This window comes from Hyla sarda, chromosome 5 (genome assembly GCF_029499605.1).
Source record: "Hyla sarda isolate aHylSar1 chromosome 5, aHylSar1.hap1, whole genome shotgun sequence".
Lineage (NCBI taxonomy): Eukaryota > Metazoa > Chordata > Amphibia > Anura > Hylidae > Hyla > Hyla sarda.
Genome location: NC_079193.1, coordinates 270,071,671 through 270,084,113, shown reverse-complemented (window position 1 = coordinate 270,084,113; position 12,443 = coordinate 270,071,671). Strand labels below are relative to the sequence as shown.

The following is a 12,443-nucleotide window of genomic DNA, read 5'->3' as shown; positions in this document are numbered from 1 at the left end:
CAACTAGGATTTTTCAATCAGGAGCATCCCTTTCGGATTTATTACAATCTGCCAATTGGTCTTCTGAATCTACTTTTAAAACTTTTTATTTCAGACCTGAATCTCATGTTTCTATGGTTTTATTATAATATTTTCATGATTTTTCATACTTTATGTATTTTTCTTGATAATGGTTATGATTACCTATTTATATCTAGCTTTAAACTAGCATAATAGGAGCGTTTTGTCTTGCCTTAAAATTGGGAATTTTCCTATCCATTGTGACGGAAAAGTTGGATTTTAATAAAGACAAAACGCGAGTATTATCCCCCCCCTGTTTATGATAAACCCATCCCTATAACTATGTTGTTCTTATTTTCCAACAGTTTAACAATGATTCGTCAATAATTTTCATCTTCAAATTCCTCCTCATTTGAAAAGAAGCTTAAGATCTACGCCTGGAATACCTTTAATCATCCACCTTGTTTCTCCAAAAGTTTATTTCTGTTCATCGCTTCAGATTGTTCTTCGTGTTCAAGTTATATTCTTATTCATATTTTACAGTTCACAGCAAAGAAGAGGAAGATGCCTGTGGGCCAATTACCTTTATTACCTGGGCTGTGGACTGATTGGATAATCCATATAGCATACTAGTTTACATCCTAGGATTCATGTTTGCTTGCATGACATATGTAAAAAATGTTTTTTCTTTTTTCTATATACAATATATGGTTGCTGCTGTGTCAGTAAAGAAGTATAGTTAAGCATAATACTCGCGTTTTGTCTTTATTAAAATCCAAATTTTCCGTCACAATGGATAGGAAAATTCCCAATTACCCACCATGATGCCTAGTTCTCTCTTATTGCTGCCACTGTTATAGAACTATCCTTCACATTTTTTGGTTTACCTGATCCTGGCCCCTTTAGAAGGAAGATATGGAGAAATACCTTTAATGTCAAGTTTGCCTCATTGCCTTTCACACTCACGACTTTTCGTGTCATTCATCTCTGCACTATTTTCATGAAAACCTGCCAAGTATCTATGCGGTGTCACCTCCAATATACAGGGAGAACTTTCCTTCCAGCTTGATGGCGACGTCTTGGCTTCCTTTCCATGAAACTCTGGCACTGAAACAGAAGACTTGCAGTGTGCTGAAGATCTGAATTGTCATATTATCAACATGATTTGTTTCTCAAAATCCTGAAGCATTGGTTAAAGGAGTACTTTGTCCCTAGACATCTTATCCCCTATTCAAAGGATAGGGGTTAAGATGTCCGATCGTGGGGGTCCCACCGCTGGGACCCCCCCATCTCCGTGCAGCACTCGGCATTCTAAGCAGTATGGGTTCCCGCAGCAGGGTTCGTGACACAACACCCCCTCCATTCATGTCTATGGAAAGGGGCATGACAGCATCACGCCATTTTCCATAGACATGAATGGAGTGGGCGTGGCGTGGCAACACAACCCCTGCCGCTGGAACCCAGCATTCTAAACATACTGTTAAGGGTGCATTCACACCACGTTTTTGCAATACAGTTCCGTATCAGGTTTTTGATGAAAAATGGATTCCTCAAAACCTGACTAAACTGTATCAAAACGTGTGTACAAATTTCAACCCGAATACAGTTACAAACCGTATACGATTTGAAAAATTATGTCCGGTTGCATCCGTTTTGTAAGAAAAAAAGTATACGTTTTTAACTTTTCACTCCATTTTGAATAAAGTTTCACTTGTTTGATTGAAATTCCAAGAAAAAAACTCTGCGAAGTCAAAAACCGTATACAGTTCCCATTGACTCCCATGTTATAAAAAAACGTTTACGGTTTAATACAGTTTTTCACCTGGACCAAAAACCGTGGTAGGCTACGGTTTGGGTACGGGAGAAAAACTGACAAAACCGTACAAGATGCAAAACGGACACAACCTGATGCATCTTTTGGCATACGGTTTTCAATGGAGAGTCAATGCATACGGTTTTCAATACGGTTCCATACGGTTTTCACATAGAAAACGTATACGGGAACTGTATTGCAAAAACATGGTGTGAATGCACCCTTTGAAAGCCGGATGCTGCACAGAGATTGCTAGAGGTCCCAGCTGTGGGACCCCCGCAATCAGACATCTTATCCCCTATGTCTAGAGGCGGAATACCCCTTTATCCTTTAAGATTGCTCTGAATACAGAAGAATACTAGAACAGCGATCTTTTCTATATTGTAACTATTTTTTGTCTCTCTTACCCATGAAATCCAATTCTGAGTTACATAAAATAAAAAAATAAAAAAAGCTAAATAAAGCATAGAAAAAAAAATATTAAAAAGATAAGCAAGCAAGCTGGATGAACATCCTCTAAGTCCATCATATTTTCCAGGGGTAATAGCCAAACCTATGCTGCTCTGGACAGTTCCTGACACGGACACAGGTGTCAGCAGAGAGCACTGTGGACAACACAAAAAAGAAATTCAAAAAGTATAGAATTTCTTCTGTAGCACACAGCTGCTAAAAAGTATTGGAAGGGTTAAGATTTTTTAATAGAAGTCATTTACAAATCTGTTTAACTTTCTGGCACAAGTTGATTTAAAAAAAAAATGTTTTACACCGGAGTACCCCTTTAAGGGGGTTATTCACTCTGACCAGGTAGGGCTACAGATATTAAGGTCAATAGGCTTCAAATCAATCTATCTGCCTTAGAGGGTGATACATCTGCGGGATTCGTGGCCAGCTTGGATGTCTATAAGGGCTTTGATTCTGTTGAATGGTGTTATCTGCGTGCCCTCCAATTTGGACCTCGCTTTGGGAATTGGATTCGGTTGTCGTATGATCAGCCTAGGGCCCGAATCCGCACTAATCTTGGAGGTGTCTGATTCTTTCCCTCTAGGCAGGGCTGCCCCTTGTCACCATTCCCGTTTGCTCAGGCGGTGGAGCCATTAGCGGCGATCCGGGTCTCTGGATCTATTCATGGTATTCAGATGGGGTCCTTGGAGAAGGGCTCTATGTAAGCTGATGATACCTTAGTCTATCTAGCCAATGCTGATTTATTGAATTAGTGACTTTATTTGACCTTCTTGACACCTTTGTCTCCTTTTCGGGGTTACGTGTTAATTGGGCCAAATTCTCTTTGATGCCTTTATCTAGGAGCGTGGTTCTCCCACCTTCTCTTCCTCAGGGCTTCCGGTTGGTGGAGGGTTTTCGTTATTTGGGGGGGAGGAGGTATCTGTCTCACAGGGTTCTTTTATGGACCTTAATCTAGTTTCCTTGTTGACGCTTACTGCCACCAGACTGCAGGGTTTGTCCTCTCTGCCCCTATCGTTAGCAGGGGCAGATCTCTCTTTCATCTGTCTCCTACTGTTCCTCCTAAATGGTTTTTTAAACAACTGAATGCTACTCTGAGATCCTTCATCTGGCAGGATAGACTCCTCGATACAGTCAGGCTCTTCTCCAGGTGCCAAAGCTACAAGTTGGTCTTGCAGCTCCAAATATGTATGGTTATTTTCTTGCTTCACAGCTGGTGTACGCGGCATGGTGGATCGACCTGGATATCTCTAATTCAGCAACGGCGCTGGCAGGGACACTCATGGGGTCCTATGAGTCCTTGACTAATACGCTATACAGGTATTCCTCAGGTCCGGTCAGTGGTCTCAGCTTGCTTTTCACTGCCGGTGGTGTCTCCCTGAGCATCCCTGTGGGGTAACCCAAATTTAGCACACCTTCAGGGGTTGGAGGCGGCCGGATTCTTGAGCTCACAGGGAGTCAAGTTTGCTATGCACCTATTTGAGGAGGGCGTATTTCCTTCCTTTTCTGATATGCAGACAATTTAATATCCCTAGGAGTGCCTATTTTAGGTATCTTCAACTTAGACATCAGATTCATGCACAGTTTGGCTTCTTGGAGGCAGCTCCTGCTTTCTCTGATATTGAACTGCTGCTGGGTACCACCGACCTTGCCAAGCCGCTTACGCAGACGTATGGGTTGCTTCAAACTGTGGAACTAGATCCCTTTGCTTTGGCTTATCCAAAATGGATGGAGAATATACCAGGCCTGTCGGAAGAACAGTGGAAGGAGGTGGTGCTGTCCTACTATAGTTAGTGCCTATGACCTCCTTATTAAGTTTTGTCTCATTCTCCGCCTGTATTATACGCCCGTCCGCTTGCTTCACATGGGGATTTTGCCTTCTGATGGTTGCTATTGATGTACAGGGTGGGCCATTTATATGGATACACCTTAATAAAATGGGAATGGTCGGTGATATTAACTTCCTGTTTGTGACACATTAGTTTATGTAAGGGGGGAAACTTTTCAAGATGGGTGGTAACCATGGCGGCCATTTTGAAGTCGGCCATTTTGAATCCAACTTTTCTTTTTTCAATAGGAAGAGGGTCATGTGACACATCAAACTTATTGGGAATTTCACAAGAAAAACAATGATGTGCTTTGTTTTAACGTAACTTTATTCTTTCATGAGTTATTTAAAATGTGTTCAATGTGCTGCCCATTGTGTTGGATTGTCAATGCAATCCTCTTCTCCCATTCTTCACACACTGATAGCAACACCGCAGGAGAAATGCTAGCACAGGCTTCCAGTATCCGTAGTTTCAGGTGCTGCACATCTCGTATCTTCACAGAATAGACAATTGCCTTCAGATGACCCCAAAGATAAAAAGTCTAAGGGAGTCATATCAGGAGACCTAGGGGGCCATTCAACTGGCCCACGACGACCAATCCACTTTCCAGGAAACTGTTAGTCTAGAAATGCTCAGACCTGACACCCATAATGTGGTGGTGCACCATCTTGCTGGAAAAACTCAGGGAACGTGCCAGCTTCAGTGCATAAGGAGGGAAACATCATCATGTAGCAATTTCCATATCCAGTGTCCTTGAGGTTTCCATTGATGAAGAATGGCCCCACTATCTTTGTACCCCATATACCACACCATACCATAAATTTTTGTGTTCCAACAGTCTTGGAGGGATCTATCCAATGTGGGTTAGTGTCAGACCAATAGCGGTGGTTTTGTTTGTTAACTTCACCATTCACATAAAAGTTTCCTCATCACTGAACAAAATCTTCTGCGGGCGCTTTAAATCAATGAACTGCAGCGGCTTTTGCGGTGCCATAGACCGCTGCCGCCACCCCCTTCTCTCCCCCTGCCTGTCCGGGGGTCCTGAGTCCTATCACCGCCACCGCCCATCCCCCCCCCCCCACCGCTGCACTGCTCCGCGCCCCCTACCGCCCCGGGCCGCGTCACCCCCCCCCACCGCACTGCCCCCATTGCCTCCCCCATCCCCGGTTTTATAATTACCTGTTCCCGGGGTCCACTCTACATCTGGCTCCGGTGGCGTCCTCCTGAGCTGTCACTGTGCGCACTGACGATGATGTCACGTCACTCGTCATTGCGCACAGCGTAACGCAGGACGCAGCAGGAGCCAGAAGCAGCGTTGACTCCGGGCCCCGGGAACAGGCGGTGCAGTGGGGGGTGCGACAAGGTGCAGGGAGGTGGTCGCGGTGCGGGGCATTATCGGCAATTCCGATAATGCCCAAAATCGTGATTATCGGGCAACAATATCGGCCAAACCGATAATCGGTCGATCCCTAGTTAAAACCAAGCACATAATTGTTTTTCTTGTGAAATTCCCAATAAGTTTGATGTGTCACATGACCCTCTTCCTATTGAAAAAACAAAAAGTTGGATTCAAAATGGCTGACTTCAAAATGGCCACCACCCATCTTGAAAAGTTTCCCCCCTCACATATACTAATGTGCCAAACAGGAAGTTAATATTCCCATTCCCATTTTATTAAGGTGTATCCATATAAATGGCCCACCCTGTAGTATTGACAGGGGCTCACTTTTACATGCTGTGTGGGAATGCCTGTGTGTGGTTCCCTTCTGGAGGAAGGTACTGCAATTAATGGCAGATCACCTTGAGTTTCCGTATGTTTATGCCCCAGAGGTGTGTCTGTTGGGTGTTATTAATGGGTTGGAGTCTGGTACTCATAGGTGCCTCTTAGTCTGTTTTCTTCTTTTCTGTGCTCCTCATCATGGACTGGAAAGATACTGTTACTCCCCCGCTTTCCCGTTGGGTGGCCTTGGTTAATAAGTATGTCCCCCTGTTTTGTGCCTTGTACATTAGTCGAGGTTGTCCACAAAAGTTTGATAAGGTGTGGTCACCTTGGTTGCGGCTGGAGGCTTTGGCTGATCCTCCGTTAGGTCTGGGTCACAGACTTAGAGGGCTCATTCTTGCAAGTTGTCATAGAGGAGTGGAGGAGGGTGGGGGCCCCGGTGTTGTGAGTGAGTTTATGGTTGTGTGTTTGTGTGCTGGGCTTGTTCTTACTGGGAGCTACATGGGCTGGGACTATTCCTGAGGGGTATTGTAAGAACGACATGGGACTCTTCTGTTACAATTTATTATATGAACTTTCCCTGTCTGTTCCCATTCACTTGTTCCTGGAACTTTCTATCCTGGCCTTGCGGTTGCTCCTGTGGGGTTCCTATCTGTATTGTTTTGTTTGTTACTATTCTTAAAAATTAATAAATAAAACTTTTAAAAAAAACTTACTATTACCTTTAGGGTACGCCCACATGTACACAGATTTGATGCACAGGATTTTCTGTTGCAGATTTCAATGTAAACTAAATGACTGAGCACAGCTTCTAATCTGCAGTTACAAATCCTGCGCATCAAATCTGCGCAGCAGAAAATAACGTGCGAACGTACCCTTAAGCTCAAAGTACACAATAGATTGTACTGTGGTTTTTTAGTCCTGTAAGTCTATAGGGACTCTGTTAAGGTGTATACAGCATATCTTTATGGAGGCATAACCCCTTAAAGGGGTATTCTGCCCCTAGACATTTTATCCCCTATCCAAAGGATAGGGGATAAGATGTCAGATCGCCGCGGTGCCGCTGCTGGGGACCCCCGGGATCCCCGCTGCGGCACCGCACTATCATTACAGCACAGAGCGAGTTCGCTCTGTGTGTAATGACGGGCGATACGGGGGACGGAGCAGCGTGACGTCATGGCTCCGCCCCTCATGACATCACGGCCCGTCCCCTTAATGCAAGTCTATGGGAGGGGGCGTGATGACCGCCACGCCCCCTCCCATAGACTTGTATTGAAAGGGACGGGCCATGACATCACGAGGGGCGGAGCCGTGAAGTAACGATGCTCTGGCCCCTGTACCGCCCATCATTACGTGCAGAGCGAACTCGCTCTGTGCTGTAATGATAGGGCGGTGCCGCAGTGGGGATCCCGGGGGTCCCCAGCAGCGGCACCGCGGCCATCTGACATCTTATCCCCTATCCTTTGAATAGGGGATAAAATGTCTGGGGGCGGAATACCCCTTTAAGAACATTTTTTTTTCATTCAAGTCTTATTCCCATTTGGACATTTTTGGGATTTCCACAGGATATGCCATAAATATCTGATAGGTGCGAGTGCCAGAGGTAGAATCTGTATCTATCTCAAGAACAAGGTTTCCCAGTCCAGTCTACTCACAGCAGCAGATGGTGGTCGGGAGCCACAAAACAGCCAAACCTAATTTGGGGAGTTACGGACACAGTGTAGCTTGTGGTGCTATGCAAAGCCTCAGAGTTATGCAAGCTGCATTATTCTTTATCCAGTGGTAGTACCCATTTAAATCACAATTGGGGTGGGGGAGGGCGGAGTAATTGTATATAGACTATATTTTTGCTCTAAATATGTTGCAGTTACTTTTTTGCGACTTTTTACATGTGTCGGATTGTGGGGGTCCAACCACCGGAACCCTCCGCGATCTCCTGTGCGGGTGGGACATTGCTTCGGCTGGTGACTGGCTGAGCGGGCCTTCATACAGAAGATCACAGTCTCAGTGATCACAGTCTCATCCTGTGGCTAGGGATAAGTGTCAGCTTCCTGCATGCCCCTTTTGGGGTGCATATTCATTTTTTGGAGGGTGAACAGGAAAAAAAGAAGACAACCTCGTAATAGTTTTTTCAGGTTTTGTTTTTCCAGCATTCACTGTTTGGTATAAGTGACATATTCCGATTACGGCAATGGCGCGTTTATATAGCTTATGCACCATCTGTGAGAAGGCTTGCATTTTGGCAGGACAGGCTGTAGTTTTCATTGGTATCCCTCTGGGGTACATATTAGGGATCGACCGATTATTGGTTTGGCTGATATTCACGATTTTGGACGTTATCGGTATAAGCAATTACCTTGCCAATAATGCCCCTAAGCACTGCCCCCCGCACCGCAACCCCCCCACCGCCACGGCCAGAGACCGCCGCTGCCCCATTGCCTCCCCCATCCCCGGTTTTATAATTACCTGTTCCCGGGGTCCACGCTACTTTTGGTTCCTGCGGCATCAGGACGCCACCGGACCCCAGGACAGGCAGGGGGAGAGAAGCGGGTGGCGGCGGCGGTCTCTGGCTCCGCAAAAGCCGCTACAGTTCATTGATTTAAAGCACCCGCTTTAAATCAATGATTTGAAGCCGCTTCTTCGGGGTCGGGGGGGGGGTGGAGAAATAGCCGATAACTTATACCTATATTCCGGTATAAGTTATCGGCTATCGGCCTGGAAGGCCACAGATTTTCGGTATCGGCCCTTAACCCCTTAAGGACACATGACGTACTGGAACGTCATGTGTCCACTCCCGATCTATAACGCGGGGCCACGGCGTGGCCCCGCGTCATAGCGGTTCGGGCCCGGCCTCTAACAACGGCCGGGACCCGTGGCTAATAGCGCGCGGCATTGATCGCTGTGCCGCGCGCTATTAACCCTTTAGACGCGGCGTTCAAAGTTGAACGCCGCGTCTAAAGTGAAACCGAAAGCATGCCGGCTAGCTCAGTGGGCTGTTCGGGATAGCCGCGGTGAAATCGCGGCATCCCGAACAGCTGACAGGACAGCAGGAGGGCCCCTACCTGCCTCCTCGCTGTCCGATCGCCGAATGACAGCTCAGTGCCTGAGATCCAGGCATGAGCAGTCATGCGGCAGAATCATCGATCACTGGTTTCTTATGAGAAACCAGTGATCAATGTAAAAGATCAGTGTGTGCAGTGTTATAGGTCCCTATGGGACCTATAACACTGCAAAAAAAAAGTGCAAAAAAAAAGTGAATAAACATCATTTAACCCCTTCCCTATTAAAAGTTTGAATCACCCCCCTTTTCCCATAAAAGAAAAAACACAGTGTAAATAAAAATAAAAATAAACATAAATGGTATTGCCGCGTGCGGAAATGTCCGAATTATAAAAATATATCGTTAATTAAACCGCACGGTCAATGGCGTGCGCGCAAAAAAATTCCAAAGTCCAAAATAGTGCATTTTTGGTCACTTTTTATATCATGAAAAAATGAATAAAAAGCGATCAATAAGTCCTATCAATGCAAAAATGGTACCGTTAAAAACTTCAGATCACGGCGCAAAAAATGAGCCCTCATACCGCCCCATACACGGAAAAATAAAAAAGTTATAGGGGTCAGAAGATGACAATTTTAAACGTATAAATTTTTCTGCATGAAGTTATGATTTTTTCCAGAAGTGCGACAAATTCAAACCTGTATAAGTAGGGTATCATTTTAATCATATGGACCTACAGAATAAAGATAAGGTGTCATTTTTACCGAAAAATGTACTACGTAGAAACGGAAGCCCCCAAAAGTTACAAAATGGCGTTTTTTTTTTCAATTTTGTCTCACAATGATTTTTTTTCCCGTTTCACCGTAGATTTTTGGGCACAATGACTGACGTCATTACAAAGTAGAATTGGTGGTGCAAAAAATAAGCCATCATATGGATTTTTAGGTGCAAAATTGAAAGAGTTATGATTTTTTAAAGGCAAGGAGCAAAAAACGAAAATGCAAAAACGGAAAAAACCCCGGTCCTTAAGGGGTTAAAAAAAAACAAAAAACGATATTCGTCGATCCCTAGTACATATGCTCGATATTAGATCCTGGCTGTCACAAAAACCTGTTGGCAAGGCTAGTCTTTCTCCCCGCTCTGTCTAACCTCTAAGGCTAGGTTCACACTCCGGAATCTCCGGGCAGAAAATTTCCGCTAGGCGCTAGGACCGTGCGGACACTGCAGTCTCCAATAGACTGCAAAGTATTCCGCCAGTATTTCCGCCTGAAGAATGAGCAACGCCATTCTTCAGGCGGAAATTTCCAAGTGGATTTTCCGTACACAAATTCCGAAGTGTGAATTTGTGGACGGAAAACCATCAACTACACTATACATTTTAGTAAGCAGAATTTCTGCCCGCAATTTCAAAGCGGAATTGCAGGCGGAAATTCCGTAGTGTGAACCTAGCCTTAGACGCTGTGACTGTAGTAACAAAGGGGTTAAAAAGCCAGGTTGATAGTTCTCTCCGCTGCAGTGGTGTCAGCCATAATATACATAAGATGTAACAAAATGATGGGTATCCTGCAAGGAGATCTGCAGGGGTCCATGTAATGCAGGATGTGGGGAGTCTCCCACAATTGGGGGTCCTGACCATAAAGACATAACCGTACAGTGGAGAGACAACCTCTAGAAGTGTTTCCCAACCAGTGGCCCTCCAGCTGTTGCAAAACTACAACTTCCAGCATGCCCGGACAGCCGAAGGCTGTCCGGGCATGCTGGGAGTTGTAGTTTTGCAATAGCTGGAGAGACACTGGTTGGCAAACCCTGCTGTATACAGTATGACATACAGGTTGCGCTATGTATAGTGTCCCAGCCGAAGGCTGTCCAGGCATGCTGGGAGTTGTAGTTTTGCAACAGCCGGAGAGACACTGGTTGGCAAACCCTGCTTTATACAGTATGACATACAGGTTGCGCTATGTATAGTGTCCCAGCCGAAGGCTGTCCGGGCATGCTGGGAGTTGTAGTTTTGCAACAGCTGGAGAGACACTGGTTGGGAAACCCTGCTGTATACAGTATGACATACAGGTTGCGCTATGAATAGTGTCCCAGCCGAAGGCTGTCCGGGCATGCTGGGAGTTGTAGTTTTGCAACAGCTGGAGAGACACTGGTTGGGAAACCCTGCTGTATACAGTATGACATACAGGTTGCGCTATGAATAGTGTCCCAGCCGAAGGCTGTCCAGGCATGCTGGGAGTTGTAGTTTTGCAACAGCTGGAGAGACACTGGTTGGGAAACCCTGCTGTATACAGTATGACATACAGGTTGCGCTATGAATAGTGTCCCAGCCGAAGGCTGTCCAGGCATGCTGGGAGTTGTAGTTTTGCAACAGCTGGAGAGACACTGGTTGGGAAACCCTGCTGTATACAGTGTGACATACAGGTTGCGCTATGTATAGTGTCCCAGCCGAAGGATGTCCGGGCATGCTGGGAGTTGTAGTTTTTAAACAGCTGGAGAGACACTGGTTGGCAAACCCTGCTGTATACAGTATGACATACAGGTTGCGCTATGTATAGTGTCCCAGCCGAAGGCTGTCCAGGCATGCTGGGAGTTGTAGTTTTGAAACAGCTGGAGAGACACTGGTTGGGAAACCCTGCTGTATACAGTATGACATACAGGTTGCGCTATGTATAGTGTCCCAGCAATAAGTGTCAATCATGTACAGTAGTGACGTCATAGACATGCACAGAGAACACATGACATCACTGCCTAGTGACATCATAGTGCAGCTCCTCACCTGGCCCGGGGGATATCCATGGCGCTGGAGAGCAGTCCCTGCAGGGGGTCTGGGCAGGACGTCCTGGTGAAGGCAGCGGGCAGGATGCCATAGGTGAACGAGTTGAGGCGGCCCCGGCTGACAGAAGTGATGGGCACACTGGTAAACGCGTCCTCCGCCTCTGCCAGCTCCAGTCCCGAGCCCTGCACGTCCTCCTCCTCGTCGTCCTCCTCCCGCAGCACCCCCGCCGAACACACCGGCACAAGTTGCGGGGAGGCCCAGCTGGCTCTGGTGTGCGGGACGTGCCTGGGGGTGACAGGTAGCGGGGCGCCCGTCTCCATCCACTGCGGATTCTGCGCTCCGTTCTCTGCACCTGCCTCGCTCTGTGCCTGCAGGGGGCGCCCGTCCAGAGAAATGTTGGTGAGGAAGGAGAGGGCAGCCTGTCTCCTGCGGGGGTCCATAAGCTGCTGTCTCCTCATGGGCTCCAGGCTGTGGGCACCTGGGGACTGCATGGCACCTCCTATCATTAGCCCGTTACTGCAGTTGGCAGCCGCCATGGCGCATGTGTGGTCAGCGCTGAGTGCACCATGCGAGCGGCGCTGCGGGACGGCCGGGCGGGCGCAGGTTATCGCTGGAGCGGGGCGGGATCAGTGTCACAGGCGCCTTCCTCCTGTGGAGTGTGCGCTGCAAGGGGCTGCCGCTTCCTTCAAGTGCTCCTCTCCGGACTCCTCAGCGCCTGTCATCTCTACAGAGCTGCATAGGGCACACTAAGGGTGGATTTACCATCAGGCGCCAGGGCCTGTGTCTAGGGCAGCAGTGTTGAGGAGGGCAGCACTCAATAATAAGAAAAACAAAATTATAAGAAA

General features: G+C 46.8%; 1 protein-coding gene across 1 annotated transcript in view; it reads right to left on the bottom strand.

Moving 5' to 3' along the window:
• Window positions 1-12,351, bottom strand: part of CABLES1 (Cdk5 and Abl enzyme substrate 1) — a 109,756-nt gene extending 97,405 nt beyond the window's left edge. Inside the window, exon 1 of the mRNA XM_056521721.1 lies at window positions 11,599-12,351. Coding sequence (XP_056377696.1) covers window positions 11,599-12,134 — 536 coding nt within the window. The 5' untranslated portion in view covers window positions 12,135-12,351. The remainder of the gene's footprint in view (window positions 1-11,598) is intronic.
• Between the last annotated feature and the right edge of the window lie 92 nt (window positions 12,352-12,443).